Raw genomic sequence first — 18,652 nt, 5'->3', positions numbered from 1 at the left:
ATTGGTCATCCTCTCCAGGATGTAGGAAAAGTGTCATCCTGGATGCGAAATGTCTGGTAGCTGGAGTAGAAAGATTGCTTTAATGAGTCCTGCTCATTTTTCTAGTGCTTCTCTCCAGGCACTGTTCACATAGTGTTAATGTTTTAAAGTACCATATTTCCCTTTTTCTGGCACAAGTGCTGCCAACTGGCTATGTTGGCTTTCTACATATGGCTCATTAAACCCCTTCCCCTCCTTTCTGGATCATCTCTAAAATTAATGAGGGTGGTAATGGACCTTAGGATTTAGCTGTGAAGTCTATGGACAGAGTTCCCTTTTCACTAGAGGCATTGTTGGGGTCCCACTTCTGTTGTTAAACAAAGTAAACACTTAATACAGATTTCTTTCATTTTTCACCTGCATTTGTGGTGTTGTCATGTTTTTTGTATATTTGATCGTGTTTATTGAGGTGAAATGCCCCTAATCCTCTTCTTAGCAAAGAATGCTATAGAGGAAAATGCACGAAACAGTTGCCAAGTTCCGCTGTTGAATGCTTTTCAGTCCCAATTAAAAAAATAGAATTTTAAAATTTGTGCTTCCCCCATCCTTGATGGTTGTGTCTAGGAATTCTCTTTGATAGACTTAGCTTTACCCCTGCAGTTATAACTAGCCTAAGTTGAAGGCCAAGCTGTATTTTGGACATCATTCCTGCATACAGGTGGGCTCTGTTATCCACAGTGGTCCCATTCTCTGCTACAACCATGGATAACAGAACTGTGGATAACGAGACACTGAGTGAATGGGAATTGGGGGGGTTAGGTTTCTGGAAGTAAAAATGGGTTTAAAAGGCATAAATAATAGAAATAAAGTGCCATACTGTGCTCTGCAGGTCTCCAGATGTCTAGCAATGCTCCCCCCAATTTGGGTCACCATGAAAAAATAATGGGAAACTTTTAAACAAGCCACAAAATGGCTCATTTCAGCAAAATGGTGGCCAGAAATGACCTTGGAGGTCATTTCTGGCCACCTAGCAACCACGGATATGTGGATTTTAACAATCCTTTTTAACCTGCTCATACTGAGGTCAGGTCTCCATTGCCCTACCATGAATATGTAAAACTGCAGGTGCCAAGACCGCGGATGATGCGGTTCATCTGTACTACTACTTTAGTTATAATGAGGTCACTGCCTCAGTGAGGTCACATCACTGTTCCCTCTAGGGTGTGCGCAAGGGTGCATACTTACAAATTTTCTGATGTCCACTCAGTTAATCTTAGATCCTGCTCAGGTTGAATTAGGAAGACCCCACTCTGAATGCAGGTGTACACACAGTGCCTTGATACTGCTGCCCAGAACAAAACTCATTCTGCACAGAGATGAAAAAAATTAGAGGGACCACTGCTGACCATCCTAGCTAGGTAGCCATTTTAAGGACTAGTCTCCTTATAGGCAACTGCCTTTCACTGTCTGGTCTCTTAGTAACGATAATAAACAAACCAACAAATAAATAAAAACTTTGTTAGCCACCCCATAACAAATTTTACTCTTAGGTAAAACTGCCACAGGGAAGGAAAAAAGTATACATCTAACAATCCAACCACTTGTTGCTTCAGTTGCATGTTTTCATTCCATTCTGTAAGTTTTGTGTTTCTTCTCCCATCCCAACTCCACAAAAAATAAAACACAAAACCATTGCGAATTCAATATTTCTGGCACAGGCATGTTAAAATTAGAATCTGAGAGTATGTGCTGATGGACAAGCTGTCAATTGGAATGAGTGTGTGTCCTGTCTGTCATGGGGCTGGAATCTGCGGGAAGTGGGGGAAAGAGCTATTGTAAAAAGTTAAACTCCGAAACTGCCCCCTTCTGCTTCCCAAGTATGGCCCTAAAGAACAGGCATCTGGGATTCAAAGAAATTCCATTGTCTTGTGAACCCTGGAACTCTCTCTCTCTCTCTCTCTCTCTCTCTCTCTCTCTCTCTCTAATTTATTTCTTTATTTTATTTGAATTCAAACCATTGATGTGTGAGCAATTAGTAAAAGACATTGAGACTGTTCTCATGTGTAGTCTAACCCAAGATAGGGAAGCCCAGCTTGGGTTAGGCTGTGGGTGGGAACCGCTTGGATCAGACTCTATCCCAGCAGGGCAGTGCCACCTAGCCCAGCTTTTTAGCCCAGCTTTTAGCCAGGGTTCAAGGTGTACGTGAGCCCTTAATCCTGACTCTGGGATCGTGTGTTCTTTTGAGCTGTGTTCTGCCCTAGCAGACACAGAAAGGGCACCTAGAGTGCCCGTCTCCTTGGGCAATCCCACAATCCACTGCACACATTGCACAGTGCATTGTATGATGTCCAGAGTCCAGATTGCATGGTCCCAGCCGCCGGAGCTCCGCGCTGCATGGCACAGCGCAGATTATCTGGGAGCACAGTCCGCACTCCCAACAACATTCGGTCACTCGTTTGGGGGGAAGGTGAGTTGGCCCAGCCTGCCCGGTCATGTGAATAGCCCCACTATGTTCTTACACAAGCTAGTCTTAGACATTATGTTCTTAGACAGTACAGGCTAGTAAATGGTACACGGCATTCATTAGAGCAGCACTGCTGTGCTTAGGGACACACATGATTGTAAGGAACAAGCATTGGATGTCTTTATTGGGCTCTGTGGAGGTACTTGGGGAAAACTCTAGATGGCTCTCTAAAGGAGTGATAATTAGTCTTGTTTAAAAATCCTCCAGTGCTACATACTGTTGTTGATAGACATTTGAGATGCCCAAACTGGCACCTTAACAGCTTTTATTTTAACTATTATTATTCTGAAGTGAATAAAACTGTATATTGTAATCAATTTAATTGAGCATTTTCACCTGCATACTGGAGAGTTTGGTAACAAAGCATTTGTACATTCTCCCCTCCTTACCTTTGCAGGCTTATGAAAGAAGGTTTCCCACGTGCCCCCTCATTCCCATGTTCGTTGCCAGTGATACTATGAATGAATTCAAGAGTGATGACGGGGCAGTCCATATGATTGAAAGACGCTGTAAACTGGATGTAGATTTCCCACGACTCCTGAAAAAGGTAATGCAACAAAATAGGTTGGTTAGAAGGCCTGAGTACTTACCTGCAAGGAAACTGCAAATTAATCCAGTCTCTGATCTTTTTTTCAGATTGCAGGGGTAGATTATGTCTACTTTATTCAAAAGAACTCCTTGAACAGAAGAGAACGCACTTTACACATAGAGGCCTACAATGAAACATTTTCGAACAGAGTTGTCATCAATGAATGTTGCTGTTACACAGTGAGTAACTGTGGGGCGGGGGGGTTAAATTGTTCCTGCAGATTGGGACAAGCTTGCATTTAGTCTTCAGAACTACGAGCAGAGGTCTGATTAATTCGTCCTTTTTAAGGAAGTATTCTATTGCACATGTCCTTGTCATTTTTTCAGCTGCTTGACTTGCTTTTAGCAATGAGCAGTGTTCCAGAATGTTCTTGTTTTGTACATAATCCCCTAGCATTGAATGTCAAATGATCTGTTATATCTGTGCTCAGGCGGTACCAACATATGGAACATAAAGCGTGTGTTTGTAAGTCTGAACATTGCATTTTCACTCTGATTGAAGCCAATATGTGCCTTAAGTGCTGCTTCTCCTGCTTTGTAGTGCCAGTGCATAGCATATGATGTCGATGAGTTGATAAATTTCCTTACTAGTGGCTGTTAAGCTTGCTAGTATTCATTTGCTTATCTTTTCTCTGCGAAAAGCTGATGCACAAAGCAAGATGAAGAGCTCTGTGATGCACACAAGCTTTCACACCTTTGCCAACTGAACTTGATTCAGAGGAAATTGAATGTATACACTTTGAGGTATTGCAGGAGCTGTCTTTTGAGTTTTTGCAGAGCATGCCTTGTTTTTGTATGTCGGCATGGACACCTTTTGGTTTCTGTCTTTCTACCCTAAGAAATGTCTGAGCAATTCTAAAGCTTTGCTATGACTGGTGTGGCCATTAGTCCAATAAAAACTACTGCCATTCCTGTTTAAAAGTAGCCCTGCTTAACATTTCACAATATGTGTATAAGGGCTGTTTCTCAGGCTGTAGGAAACCCCCTGCTTATTGTAATGGTACATTCAGGGAGGGTAATGTTACAAAATGTCAATAAAATTGCTCTCAGCACATGTAACCAATGCATGCCATGCCTGCTGTGGCAAGAGACGAGCAGTGCAAGCAGGCAGATGACACACATGCACTGGGGATGCCGCAAGAAGCATTGCACAAACAGCAGCTGTTTGTCCTAAGCAGGCTTTTTGACAGAGGTATGAACAGCATGGGGAAGGGTGGGGCTGCTGCCACTCTCACTCACCCAGGAATTAAGCTTACATTGCTGACTAGGCCAAAGAGCAGGTACTCCAGTGACCTACAGCTTCCCACTCTGCCTGTTTGGTTGGTGTGTTCTTAAATTGTTTGTTCCTTCAGGATACAGCCAGACACAAGTAACAAGAAAAAGGAAGGAGGTTTCCCCAGTAGCAGTTTTTGGTTCCTACACTTAAAAATGCCACCATTTGCATTTGTTTATCTTCTCACTGTACTGGTTTGCCCTGTCTCTTAAGGCTGTGAGCAGTAACAAGGAGAAGTGGCAGTAGCAGTCCCCACCAGAGATGGAACCAAGGGCACTGATGGTGGCTGCTTCCCCTTTGCCACTCAGATACATGGTGAGGGGTCAAGCAGGTTGTAAAGGCCAAAACGAAAAAAGCATTGAGCCACTCAAAATTGCCATTACGCTTATCACTTCCCCCTTTCTCCAAGGATCTCAGAGAAGTTTTTAACCTAACTATCAGACCGGGCTGGCTCAAGGGCTCACCCTCAAGCCAGACTGGGCCCAGTTCGGCTCAACCTCGAGCCAAACCCCCTGGTCTGGCTCTGAGCTGGTTTGGGGTGTGTGTATTAACATATTTATTTATAACTCGCCACCGGGTCTGGGGGTGCTGCTGAGGTGGGTGTGTGTCTCTGCCATCTGCAGAGCCAGTGTGGTGTAGTGGTTAGAGTGCTGGACTAGGACCGGGGAGACCCGGGTTCAAATCCCCATTCAGCCAGGATACTAGCTGGGTGACTCTGGGCCAGTCACTTCTCTCAGCCTAACCTACCTCACAGGGTTGTTGTGAGGAGAAACATATGTAGTACACCACTCTGGGCTCCTTATTTATTTTATTTATTTAACATATTTTTATACCACCCAAAACTTATGCCTTGGAGGAAGAGCGGGATACAAAATGTAATCTCCCTCCCGCCGGCCTTCCCCTGCTCTTCAAAAGGCCGTTCTGGCCCTTCCTACGATAGCAGCAGTCATTTTGGAGGCCGTCGCGCATGCACCCAGGCCTCCAAGCCATGTAAATGGCCAGGGCACATGCATGGCAGCCTCCCAAATGACCTCTGCCACAATAGTAAGGGCCGGAATGGCCCTTTGAGGAGTGGTGGAAGGCCGGCAGGGGTAGGGGGAGATGGCAGAGACACACACACCCCACAGCCATTGCAGTACCTCCAAGCCCGGTGGTGAGTTCTTAAAAAAAAATTTTTTTTTTTTAATTAACCTTAGAAGCCCCGAACCAGCTCAAATTCGAGCTAAGCCGGGGGTCTGTTCAAGGGACACAAAACAGAACATGCCCGGTTTGGTTTGAGTCCAGTTTGGACTCGAACTGAACCAGGCAAACCGGTTTTGTGCATACCCCTAAATCTGTTACCCTTGAAAGGCACCCCAAATCTGCTATCTAATGTAGCCACCTTCATAGTAGGGATAGCTCTGAAAGCCACGCGTTAATTGGGTAAGGGCTTGGCAGTTGGCTGCCCAAATACATGTGGCTGCAGGACTAGTGCAATCTTACTGAACTATGCAGTTCAGTAAGCCTAATCCTGTTGATGTCAGTGAATTTAAGTGCCCCCTTAACTCCATATAGAATTGAGCTGTTAAGTGTCTTCCTGTGATTTAGACAATACATGATGATTCCTTCCTGTGTGGCAGTTGTCAGGACAACCTTTGTAGAGACCCTCTTGATAGGAATGGGTAACTTGTTGACTTCTGTGGTGGCTGAACAAAGATTAGAAATTAGAAAATTAGCAAAGGGCAGACATTGGTAATCTGTTTGTTCCATCAAGTACAACTGCTTAATGCAAAGAATATCCAGCTCTTAAGAAGACCTTTTGGCTCTTTTCTGTGAAAGGCAAGCCTTATTCATATTGCATATGGTGAGAATATCAGAAAAATTGCCATCTTACAATGCACGTAGTATACCATACTTTAGAAATAATCATCAATGTAATACTTGATCACCTTTCTTATGCTAAGTGACCATTTTTCCTCTCTCCACTTTTCAGGTGCATCCAGACAATGAAGACTGGACCTGTTTTGAGCAGTCTGCAAGCCTTGATATTAAATCTTTCTTTGGCTTTGAAAGCACAGTAGAAAAGATTGCTATGAAACAGTATACCAGCAATATTAAAAAGGTGAATTAACAAGATGTACATACTGGGTTTGTTGGTTCAAATCTATCGCTACTACGAATATTTATATAGCAGTTTTAAACACAACTCTTCAAAGTGGCTTACATAGAGAAATAAAAATATAAAAATGGCTACCTGTCCCCAAAGGGCTCGCAATCTAAAAAAGAAACATGAGATAGATACCAGCAACAGCCACTGGATGGATGCTCTGTGGAGGCTGGATAGGTCCACTTGCTCTCCCCCTGCTCAGTAAAGACAGCCACCACTTCTAAGCAAGTAACTGCTGCCACTTCTGAGAGTTACCACAAAACTGGAAGTAACTTCTGTACTTATTTGGGATTTGTCTTAATGAGTATCATCCTGGCCCTGTAGTCTGTGATTGCTCTCATCCAGTACTAGTGGCACACTCTAACGTGATGTGGGCTGATCTGTTCATAAAGGAGCCTTGTATTGTGTACTGGCTTATGATACAACAGTAAATTATGGATAGTTTTAACCAGTTCCTAGAAAAGCTCACGTCATACCAAAGTGTGATAACTGAAGCCTAATGGCAGGCACAACTTGACTGGCAACAGTTGTAACATGCTTGTCTAAGGATGGGCATTCTAAATCTTGCTGGCCATAGAGAACCCCCAAAATATGAGGTTGGCCACAACTTGTATGTAGAGGAGATGCATAACTATTCATGTCATGATTGGGAGCAGGCCAATCAAGCCACACTCAGACTTGTCCAAAGAGGAATTGGGAGGCATTTCTACTTGTCTTAGGAGACCTCCCTTATGCCTTTTGAGTACCATGGGAATGGTTTCATTCTTTCTTGCATAATTCATGTTTTAGGTTTTAAACAAGAGATGCTTAAGGGTAAAGACTGGTTAATAGTGGCGTTATCTCAGACATGGTTTTCCATGAGCAATTACAAAAGATGTAGTTTCTCCAGAAGCCCTGTGTATATATAGATGACTAAATAATTGCCTTGCTTTCAAAGGGCAAAGAAATAATTGAGTACTACCTGAAGCAGCTAGAAGAAGAAGGAATAATGTTTATCCCTCGTTGGACTCCCCCTGTTAAATACACATTTGAGCGTAGATCTCATGTAGGACAACCACTGTCTTCGCCAGTCAACATACCTGATAATGCCATTAAAGAAGGAATAAACACTAAAGATCTCAACGCTTGCAACAATGCAATAGACCCCACAGCAGGAACACCCGACGGTGGGTTTGTTTGCCTATCTTGATCTCTATGTACTTGCTTCATGTATTCATTTATAATCTCATCTGGCTTCTAAAGATACAGGCAAGGAGTCTCTCTCTATCCACTGAAAACTTCCAATTTCTTCAGCCAAAACGCTTAACTTAAGTTACACAAAATAAGTTCTGCCAGCAACTGTACAATTCTATTTATTTGCAACACCAAAGTGCTTATAGACTCTGGAGTTTTATTGACTGAGGACTTGAATGGTAGTAGAGAGAGGATACCTGATATTGGCTAGGACTATACAGAGCTTCTGAAGCATAGAACTGACAGTTCAGTTGGAAAAGGTTACCGTGGTTGATATTCATTAATTTTTATTAAATGTAGCAAAGGCTTCAAAATGGCAATTTGCTGTGCAAATGATAAATGAGTGCTTCTACTTCAAGTTATGTGCTTCGAAATCCATTTGCTAATTGACCTAGCAATTATCGCATCTAAAAGCACTGTGTACATACCATTTCAGACAAGCTGGATGCAGACTACATCAAAAGGTATCTGGGCGACTTGACACCGCTTCAGGAAAGCTGCCTGATCAGGCTTCGGCAGTGGCTTCAAGAAACGCACAAGGGCAAAGTAAGGATCCCCAGTTGGCTTCCTGTCTACTGGAAAAGTGCACAGCATGCAAGATGGTTGGCAGAATGTCAATAATTCATCCAAAAGGATGAACATTTTTACATAAGTTAGTCTTGAACTAGTTTGAACCTGATAACTTTAGTTGGTGGGGAGGGAGGAGAGGTTGTGGGTTAAAGAGATGTAATCTGCTTCTCAGAAAGCAGTGTCCAAATGCTTTTGGACTTCAAGAAAATAAAGCTTTGCCTTGGCCTGGATATCCTTTCATATGCTAAAGGTTATGAAATTGGTACAAATTAACTAGTTTTAGCCTGCCCCCAGGGGTTTTACTGTGCTGCTGCAAGGCTTGTTAATGGATTGAGCCTTCCTTATTAGCCAGTGCAATAGCTGTCTCACGGTGCAGAATATGTGAGAGGACAGTAGAATACATGCTTGGACAGGTGGTTCATAATTAATGGAATGTAGCTGCAAGTTAATATGATTGTTTTAAAAGTTAAAAGGGCAGCTAACATCTCCATGAATGTAGGCAATTCTTGGGATAGAAATCTGTGTCTGTTTTTCCCCATCAGGAGGCTTATATAGCCCTCTGCTCCCATGATCGTAGTTGATAAACATCTATGATTTTGTTGTATCCTGTCTCTTTCCTGTCTGATCAGCTTGATTTCTATTGTAAGACACCTTATTTATGCCTAATGTGTTCACTGCCCATACTCTAGCAAAATTCCTATATTTAAATCAAATCTGCTTTATAATGTCGAAACCAGAGATTATGCCAACAGAAAAACAGTTCAGAAAAAAATACTAAAACACATCAGTAAACTTTATTACTGTTATTATTATTATTACATTTATATCCCGCTCTTCCTCCAAGGAGCCCAGAGCGGTGTACTACATACTTCTCCTCACAACAACCCTGTGAAGTAGGCTAGGCTGAGAGAGAAGTGACTGGCCCAGAGTCACCCAGCTAGTATCATGGCTGAATGGGGATTTGAACCCGGGTCTCCCCGGTCCTAGTCCAGCACTCTAACCACTACACCACGCTGGCTCTCTACACACTTTAACATGAATATCACGCTTATGCTTATGCTTAATATAAGCATAACACACTTTAATGTTAGTATCTATAAATATCTGGTGCAGTTTAGGCACTGCAGTAGCAAAAATATATACATTTTAAACTTATTTAATAAATATATACATTAAATATATACATTTTTAACACCAGCAAATAAATATGGAAGTGATTCTCTTTATTGCCAGGGTGTGCGGGTGGGGTGGGGGAAGGCAGATGAGCAAGGTGAAGGTGGGACTGGACTCCTTCCTGCTACTACTCTTTCATATGCAACTAGGGCAGACCCTGCTTAGCTAAGGGGACAAGTCATGCTTGGTACCACAAGACCAGCTTTCTGGCTTTGTGCGATCCCTCCCTCACAAATCTGGTAAATGTAAGAGGTCAAAGCTAGATTTCACCGCTGTTTTGAGGAGCTGTAGCTGTCTGAGAGAAAATTATCCCCTTTGCACATACTGCCAAGCAATTTGTCCCTTCTTGACCAAGTTCACCTGGTGGGCTGAAGAACGGTGTGAAGGAACCCTGTGCATGATGAGAGTTAGCCTCCGTTATCCTTAAAGCAAGAGCATCATGTTTACTGCATCCACCGAACCTGCCCTTTACTAATTCCCTAATCCTGACTAGCGCAGGAGAAATGAGCACTTTGCACCCCAGCTTCCCTGTAGGGATGTTAACTGGAAAACTCTTTGAACTATGGACAGGTGGCAGTCTGTCACCTCTGCCCAGCAGGGCATCTCATCCTCCCATTGGCTGAGGGGCTGTCAACCTGAGCCCTCGTGGCCTACCTCTGATTGGTGGAAGTTGTGCAGCACCCCTCCAGGTGTTTACCTAAGAAACTCAAAGTTGTATGTTGCTTGGGTAAAGTTGTCAACTACTTTCCATCTATTTGCTGAACCATCCGTCACCAAGCTGTGTAAGTGCTTTGCTTAGATGTGTTAGGAGCTGTGTTAGAAAGTGTTAGGAGCTGGAAATGACTTTTGTTTTGTTCTTACTACTATTACTTACCTACCCCCCTACCCACCTTGGTTCCTGTAGTTTATATTAAAGTAATCTTTTAGAGAGAACAATCTCATCTCCTGTGTGTACATGCTCAAAGACTCTGTAGTTGCCACTTCCCACAAGGTGACCGCTTGGTTGAGCTACTTAAAAGGGAAACTTAACTTAAAAAGGGGAATCAAGCCCGGCTCCCACTCTGTGAGGATGGAGGGGACCTGCCAAAGGTTGATTCAGCCCAGACTTGAGTTCTCTCTGGAAGCAGAGAGTGGTGGCAGTGACTACCAGACCTACCCTGGAGCAGGGGTGAGTGAGTGAAACTACATGAACTCCAGTGGGGTCCCCTTTACAAATGGCCACTGTTGAAGGGCTAGGAATGGTCTCATGGGCTCCATCAGACCTCTAATCTTCCCTGTACACGTAATAACCATTAGCAGAACAATAGGTCTTTCACAGCAGGAAACAGAACTCCCTCTAAAATGAGCCTCGCGTCTTGCACTTCCTTCCCACCTATGAAAACTAAGAGCAGAATCTGTTTTGACACATCTTCAGTGTTTACCTTCATTGTTTTCTTGACGATCCTCCTTGTGCTTTATTTGTATATTTTTATTTATATTTCTCATATTTAAGTTTTGTCAGACTGAGAAACACTATTTCACTTCTGCAAAGGAGATAGGTATAGCTTATTACTAGCACAGATAACACTTCTTTAACCCAACATTCTCAGCCAAAGGCTCACTTTGCAGTACCGAGCTGAATATGTGAACAGACACAAACTACCCAAGCATTTTGCTCTCATAACTGCTCTGGAATAAGTTAACACTCAAGCAGAAGCAGTCTGATCTGCTCTCACCTTGGCATCTAATTTGGAGTAGCTGCTACCACCCAGTCACTTCATTTAAAACCAGGTAGATTTATTTGGGCACCAACATAAGCATTGTGAATCATAATGCAAACTTAGGAAAATTAAGTGGTATATTAATCTCATAGTCAAGAAAACAGCTATGAGGGTGAAAAAGAAAAATACTTGTCAAAAGCAAATGAAATTTACTTCCACAGCATTAGAAACCAGCTAACTCCAAAATATCTGAATCACTGATCTTTTCCAGATCCCAAAGGATGAACACATTTTAAGATTCTTGCGAGCTAGAGATTTCAACATTGACAAATCCAGAGAAATCCTCTGCCAGTCATTAACATGGCGTAAACAGCACCAGGTGGATTATATTCTGGATACATGGAACCCTCCTCAGGTCCTGCAAGATTATTATGCAGGAGGCTGGCATCACCACGATAAAGGTATAGAGGTTGGTGTATGGAGGGCATTTTATAGGGAAAAGCCTCTGAGTGCCTTATAAATAGGAAGGTGGTTTCGTTTGGTACAAATACTGTAGATCAATATTACTTTAAGAAATACTGCTGGAAAATATTGACACTTCCGAGAGAATGACTAAATAAATCAGTTTGGAGAACCTAAAACACTTAAACCTGCTTATCTATGATGTCATTAATTTCTAACGTTTCTGGAAGGTAGCATGTTAAGTTGGCTCAGGAGGTGAAGTGATAGAGAATTGTAAAATTTTCACAAGAGCTTTGTCTGAACCTTCGTTCAGACCTCTGTGCATGCTTGATATGTATGTATGTATGTGCGCATGTGCACCTTGGGACCTGGCGAACTAGTAAATACGGCAGTAGGATCATCCATTACTTCATTCTTAAGCTTTTACAATATTTTGTACAGTGTTGATGCCAAACATAAGCAGAATGATGTAGAGAAACTGAAAAAAGATAGAGAGCAGTAAGAAGGCAAAAAGCATGATATTTCTGAGCCCTTATTCCAAATCATATTGAATTGAGAATGCAGTCTCCCCCTCTCTCCACTGCAAGTCCAGTGTCCCCTGCCAGAGGTATTCAGTCCATCCAGGTTTTGGCTGGTAGGGAGGAAGAAAGAAAGCATCCTTTCAGGATCCTACCCATCCCTGAAACTCCATGTGTGTTCTCCCAACTGGTGTCCTATGCCTCTGTCATTGTCACACCATTTGTGGACTTTTGGGTCAGGTTATGTATAACTCTAGGGGTCTTAAAATCAGAATGGTTTCCACTGTCCTCATTTTTTCTTCTTCCCCACTACCCTGAGATACTTGGAAACAAAGGGAAGTGTCTACCAAGGTCAGGGAGGCGTGCCCACCCATCTTTTGCCAGACTGAGTCAGATTGCATTTGCAGCCATGGCTTTGTGAAGATATGGATTTTAGACACCAGGGTTACCAAGGAAGTACTGATAAGTCTAGTCATTAATTTATTCTAGTTAATTTATGTAAACTGGATTGAGAAGCAGTATATAAATATTTGTTGTTGTAATATTAATATATAAATATTCATTGAAAAGCAGTATGTAAATATCCATTGTAGTAGTAGTTACTCATGTTAAAAATAAGGGTCATGATTGAGGCACTTGCATATGTACATAAAATCATTATGATCATAATTAAGTTGCCACTGTTCTTATTCAGATGGGCGTCCACTGTACGTTCTGAGACTTGGCCAGATGGATACCAAAGGTTTGGTGCGAGCCCTTGGAGAAGAAGCCTTACTTCGCTATGTAAGTGCTGTACATACAACTTGTTTGTTTGGTAGTGAATGTGATATTCCTATTTTATTGAGTGTACTGTGGCTGTCTTCAGCAGTCGGTTTGTGTTTTGAACAGAGATCTTCTGTCAGAACAACGTGTGTTTGTGGGTAGGGTTTTTTGGGTGTATGTGTGGCAGGGAGGAGTGTGTGTGTCTGAACCCTAGTCTGTGGTATGTATAGACCAGGCCAATGCAGAAAGACTTAAGAATTATGACCTGGACCAGCACTTGCTGCCTGCCTGCATTTTAAAATAAACGTGGCACTTTCCAGATTTTGCTAAGCTATTGAACAATTCCTTAGGAAATATTTTCAGTCTATACTCGCGTCAACAAGAAAATCATTTCCAATTGACAGCACATCCTGATATTCTCAGTGCCATCAGCTTATTAAATTGTGATTAACTTGGAAGTTTTTTCAGCTTTGTAGAAGATAGGATGCACTCAAACCTGAGGTCTCATAGCAGAAAACTAAGAAGCAAAATGCCAGATTAAAATCAATATCAGTATCTCAAAGTGAAAGAGCCCCCAATTATGCTTAAACAATGTTGGTACTAATAGTTAGCTAACATCACATAACATAACAGCTCTAAGATCTTGCAGTCATAATAGATAGCTTCCTGTGACAACATTCTACTTAAATGTGAAGTATGTGTAAAATTCTTCCTGGGTATGATTTTTTTTTAAAGGCAAGAAAGTGTTAAATGATCCTATATAATCTAATAGTATATGTGCACCTTGAATAGTGTCTAAATGTACAGCACTGGAAAGTTTAAAGCAACGAGCTCTGTAATCTCGAACATCATACAGGGACTATTAAGAAGGTTACGATTTTTAGATAAGAGATTATGTCTATAGTGTTCTGTGACTAAAGCCTGCAAAATAATGTAATTGGTAATGTGTAGATATTTATTTTATTTATATACTGCCCAAAACCTGCGTCTCTGGGTGGTGTGCAACAAAAACTTGTATTATATGTACTGATTGTCTACCCCAGCAACGTTAATGAGGAGCATCCTATTAAAGCTAACACAGAGGTGATGGATGTGGCTGCATTGCCCACATTTCAACCAGCCATTCTGCAACAGCCTCTTTAAGACATTCCTGTTTGTTTGTTAAATGCAGGTTCTCTCTATAAATGAGGAAGGACTGAGGCGGTGTGAAGAAAATACAAAAGTATTTGGAAGACCTATAAGGTAAAATAGATGCTAGATGGAAATAGAATGAATAGTTATATGTTAAGTTTGACATTTGATCCTCATATGCCTGGTGTTTTGCTGTCTCATATTCTAAGACTAAGGGGAACCGCCATTGAAATTCTGATGAGCAGAACCCCTGTTTCCAGCGCTCATGAACTCATAAAGTATAAGGCTTTGGCCGTCAACCCACTGTGTATTTTCTAAAATCCCTTTTGAAATCATTTGCGGAGGCCATATCTGAAACAGAGAGAAAGTGGATGGAGACAAGTTTTCCTCTGTCTCACATAACACTAGAATCAGGGGTCATCCCATGAAACTGATTGGCAGAAGATTCAGAACAGACAAAAGGGAGCCCTTCCCACAGTGCATAATTAACTTTTGGGATTCGCCACCTGAAGATATGGTGCTGGTGGTCACTAGCTTAGCTGGCTCTATAAGGGGAGCAGACAAATAGACCTGTCTTTCAGCTATCAGTGGCTACCTCCCAGATGCAGAGGCATTATATCTCTGAATACCAATTGTTGGGAAGCAACATGAGGGAGGGTCGGTTGCCAACAGGTCCCACTTCTCGGCTTCTTCAGAACATACAGTTGGTGGGAAACAGGATGTTAGATTAGATGGTTGGTCTGTTCCAGCTGGGTCCTATTTGCGTCATTATGAAATACTAGTGTTTTGAAGCCCGTTATAATAACGGGCGCTAGCCTTTTCCTCTCCCTTTTACTGTTGTTGTTTTTTTTAAAATGCTGCCTCCGCCGCTGCCTCTGAAGTCCCACCCCCCCTCCCTCCCAACTTCCGAAACCACCTTACCCTGGCCCGTGACAGTTGAGCAAAGAAAGTCCTAAATTGAGGAGGGAGAGAGGAGCTCGCAAGCAGTGCTCCTCCCTCTGCAAAGGCTCTGCCAAAACTGGCGCTTGGGGCGGAAAGGACGCAAGAGGCGTCCTTTCCGCCCCAAGCGCCAGTTCGGGCAGAGCCTTTGCAGAGGGAGGAGCACTGCTTGCGAGCTCCTCTCTCCCTTCTCAATTTAGGACTTTCTTTGCTCAACTGTCACGGGCCAGGGTAAGGTGGTTTCGGAAGTTGGGAGGGAGGGGGGGTGGGACTTCGGAGGCAGCGGCGGAGGCTGCATTTTTGCTTTTAGTTTTCTTCGGCCTTCGCTCGGCCCCCGGTCCCGGCCTCCGTCTCCCTGGGCCGGTCTGGACCTCCGCCGCCATTCCCCCTCCCGCCACCCACCACGGCCCATGTCTCCGGCCGGGGCGGCCACCCAGGGCTCCGGCGGGCCCGCCACCCACCGCCGTCGCGGCTCCAGCGGGCCCGCCACCCACCGCCGCCGCTCACAGCTCCGGCCGGGCCCTCCGCTCCCTGGGGCCTCTCCCTTGCCGCCGCGGGTGTCCTCTGGCCAAGGCGGCGGCAGCCAGTGTTCCCCGGCGCCGCTCACCCAGCTTCTTCGGGGTGGCCGCTTCTGGCCGCCCAAGATGGCCACCGGGTGCCGGCCGTCGTGTCTTCCTTGCCCTGTTCTGCGCATGCGCTCCGCACATGCGCAGAACAGGCCAGGGAGGCATGGACACACGCTTGGTGTCTGTCCACGGACGGACACCAAGCGTTTTATTAGAGAGGATTGGCAGCTCTCAAGAAGATAATGTTAAGAGAGCTAGTGCTGATTCAATGAATTTTATAAAGGTACCTTACTCTTGATGGGAGAGTGACCAGGAGGATGTACTCCCCCTACTTCCCAAGATGTGGATATATTTATACCATACTGGCAAATTAGTGGGGCGGGGGGGGGGGGCGGCGGCAATAGAAGGGATTGCAAGATGAATTTCCCTACCTGGCAGAAGAAATTTTTACCACCAAACCCTATTCCTAACTTTTGGAATTCACTGCCTTAAGATGTGGTGGTGGTCACTCTCTTAGCTGCACAAGTGAGAACATACTGACACTGTGATTGATGGGGTTCTGCATTTCATCTATTAGCTAAAGCAGGAAAGGGTAGCTAGTGCAAAAATGGCCTTACAGGACTGTGATACAGAATTTTTCAGCATATTTCACTGGATGGTGGTGAGGTAGAACACAACTTTGTAGCCATTTTAAAGTGTATTGCCTTTTGAAAACAAAACAGCTCATGGACCTGTCTGGTGGACCTGGAGGGCTTGAATATGCGACACTTATGGAGACCTGGTGTCAAGGCCTTGCTAAGAATTATTGAGGTTGTTGAAGCCAATTATCCAGAAACACTGGGACGCCTTCTCATCCTGCGAGCTCCCAGGGTATTTCCAGTCCTCTGGACACTGGTAGGTTCATAGTTCTTGCCAACCTTGCAACCTGTGCTTTGTATTTGGGACCCCTGTGCTTAGAAACAGGCAAGCTACCATTTGCAAGCTTAACTTTATAGGTTATTTTCTTTCTAGAGCCAATATAAGAAACCCAGCTATGGAAATCGTATGTAGGTATGTGGGCAGATAGGATAAGTGTACCTTGCACACACACTGTTCCTAGCAGGTGAGGCCTGTCATTGACTGGGCAAAACTTGGTATCTGTAGGCAGTGGTGTGAGGACGTTGGTAGCAACTTGTCTTCTGAACTTGAAGGCCACAGCTATATCCTCAGCTGCCTTTCTTCCCCGGCCCCATGGCTGCTTCCTCGCCTTCCTACCCTCACTGCTAGGGTCCACTCACCATGTGCCTCTCCCCTCTCCGTCTCCCTCCCCTTGCAGTGCCCTACAGTTGCCTCCTCACTGGCCGCCTCTGTGGCAGCTCATCTACTGTCTCTCCCTCTGCCAGGCCTCCATCTGCCTGGTGGTGTCCTGCCTCTCTCCCCCTCTTCGGGCCTTGCTCCCCACCTCCCCTCACCTCTCTCCCCGAGCCACTTGTTTTTGCAGTGGCTCCATGACAGCAGCTCATAAACGTTGCCTGGCTGCCGCATAGTATAAAAACGTTATGACCTACCAACATGGGGCTGTGACACCTTTTTAGGATGCAGTGGCCAGTGCTATAAAAGTAAAGAAGTTAAAAAGAATGTTCAGCTAATTTCAGTGGCAGGATTGTGTGTGCAAAACCTGGTTTCTGTAGGTAATTGTGAGGTATGACTTTATTTTGCACCAACCAAGCAATAAATTCTTCAAAATATGTAGTAGATTAGTATCAACAAAAATAAAATGCTCTCTTGAAGCCACTTGAGAACCTGGGCACTAATCCTGTATTTTTTATTTACAGGTTAGTCCATTTATCGATGACAACACTAGAAAGAAATTCCTGGTTTATGCAGGCAATGACTATCAAAGTCCTGGTGGGCTGCTGGATTATATCGACAAAGAAATTATTCCAGATTTTCTTGGTGGCGAATGCATGGTAGGTAAATGGGTATAACTCAGCTGTCATATTTTTATTTTGGGGATAATAATGACCTCCCTACCTTTCATAAGGGTCATGTAAAGATAACATGTGTAAAGCACTTAGTCTCAAAGTGCTGTGTAAACGAATTTCAAAAAGTTTCAACGAAATTCAAAGTATTAAATTTCAAAGAGTTTCAACTTGAGAATGCCCTGTCATAGATGCCATATCTCCCTAATATTTCTCACTGAGAACATGGTCTGGTTAACTCTATAAACATGTAACTGTATAATTATGTACACCCAGAGTGTGGCATTAGTTCACTTTAACTTGATCTAGCCCAGTGTACAAATATTACGAATATTTATATACTGCTTTTCAACAAAAGTTCCCAAAGCAGTTTACATAGAGATAGATAGATAAATAAATAAAATATTAATGAAGTATATAGACCTTGAGTTATAGATCGGGATATTTTTAAATAAGCACAAAAACCTGCTATACAGGAGAACCCTGTTACTGCAGATCTAGCATCCGCAGTTATGCATATCCATGGCCGGGTGATTCGCACCCGACCTCAGTATAAATGGGGTGGGTGGGTTATATCAGAGAATCGGGGGTGGCCGGAAATAACCTCTGAGGTCATTTCTGGCTGCCACTTTGAACACAGGAGCCATTTTGTGGCTCATTTTAAAAGAAAAAACAGTGTAAAACTCACTATTTTCTGGCAAAAAACAGCTGAATGGAGACTCTTGGGAGGCATTGCTGGGACCCATGGAGCATAGTAGAGAATGCAAATAAGCACTGTGCACTTGTCTCTTCAGTAGTCAATTTAGTTTGAGCCTTTTCCCACCAAAGGTTTAAAAAGGCCCTAACGCCCCTTTCCTATTTGGAGAGTCTGCCGAATAATTCTGGAGTGTTTCTGTTGAAGCAGGCCTCTAGTGCTGATTCTTTTTTCCTTGATTAAATCTCACAAGTGTGAAGTTCCAGAGGGCGGGCTGGTTCCCAAATCATTGTACCGGACAGCAGAAGAACTGGAAAATGAAGACATAAGATTGTGGACGGAAACCATCTATCAGTCTGCAAGTGTCTTCAAAGGATCTCCCCATGAGGTATAATCGCTTGCTGTTCTCATCCTCACATCTAGTTATTTGATA

The 18,652-nt window shown here is 43.5% G+C and overlaps 1 protein-coding gene across 2 annotated transcripts in view; it reads left to right on the top strand.

Annotated features, from left to right (window-relative positions):
- SEC14L1 (SEC14 like lipid binding 1) overlaps window positions 1–18,652 on the top strand; it is a 53,647-nt gene that overhangs the window by 24,891 nt on the left and 10,104 nt on the right. For both annotated transcript variants that reach the window (XR_008316308.1, XM_053296798.1), the window contains exons 3-13: window positions 2,901–3,050; window positions 3,140–3,271; window positions 6,337–6,465; window positions 7,448–7,676; window positions 8,180–8,289; window positions 11,458–11,647; window positions 12,861–12,949; window positions 14,100–14,170; window positions 16,287–16,458; window positions 17,379–17,513; window positions 18,473–18,607. Coding sequence is in view for 1 of the 2 variants with exons in the window: in XM_053296798.1 (XP_053152773.1) it covers window positions 2,901–3,050; window positions 3,140–3,271; window positions 6,337–6,465; window positions 7,448–7,676; window positions 8,180–8,289; window positions 11,458–11,647; window positions 12,861–12,949; window positions 14,100–14,170; window positions 16,287–16,458; window positions 17,379–17,513; window positions 18,473–18,607 (1,542 nt within the window). In the remaining variant the exon portion in view is untranslated. The remainder of the gene's footprint in view (window positions 1–2,900; window positions 3,051–3,139; window positions 3,272–6,336; window positions 6,466–7,447; window positions 7,677–8,179; window positions 8,290–11,457; window positions 11,648–12,860; window positions 12,950–14,099; window positions 14,171–16,286; window positions 16,459–17,378; window positions 17,514–18,472; window positions 18,608–18,652) is intronic.

The sequence above is a fragment of the Hemicordylus capensis genome, chromosome 2, assembly GCF_027244095.1.
Source record: "Hemicordylus capensis ecotype Gifberg chromosome 2, rHemCap1.1.pri, whole genome shotgun sequence".
Taxonomy (NCBI): domain Eukaryota; kingdom Metazoa; phylum Chordata; class Lepidosauria; order Squamata; family Cordylidae; genus Hemicordylus; species Hemicordylus capensis.
This window is presented reverse-complemented; position numbering and strand designations above follow the sequence as displayed.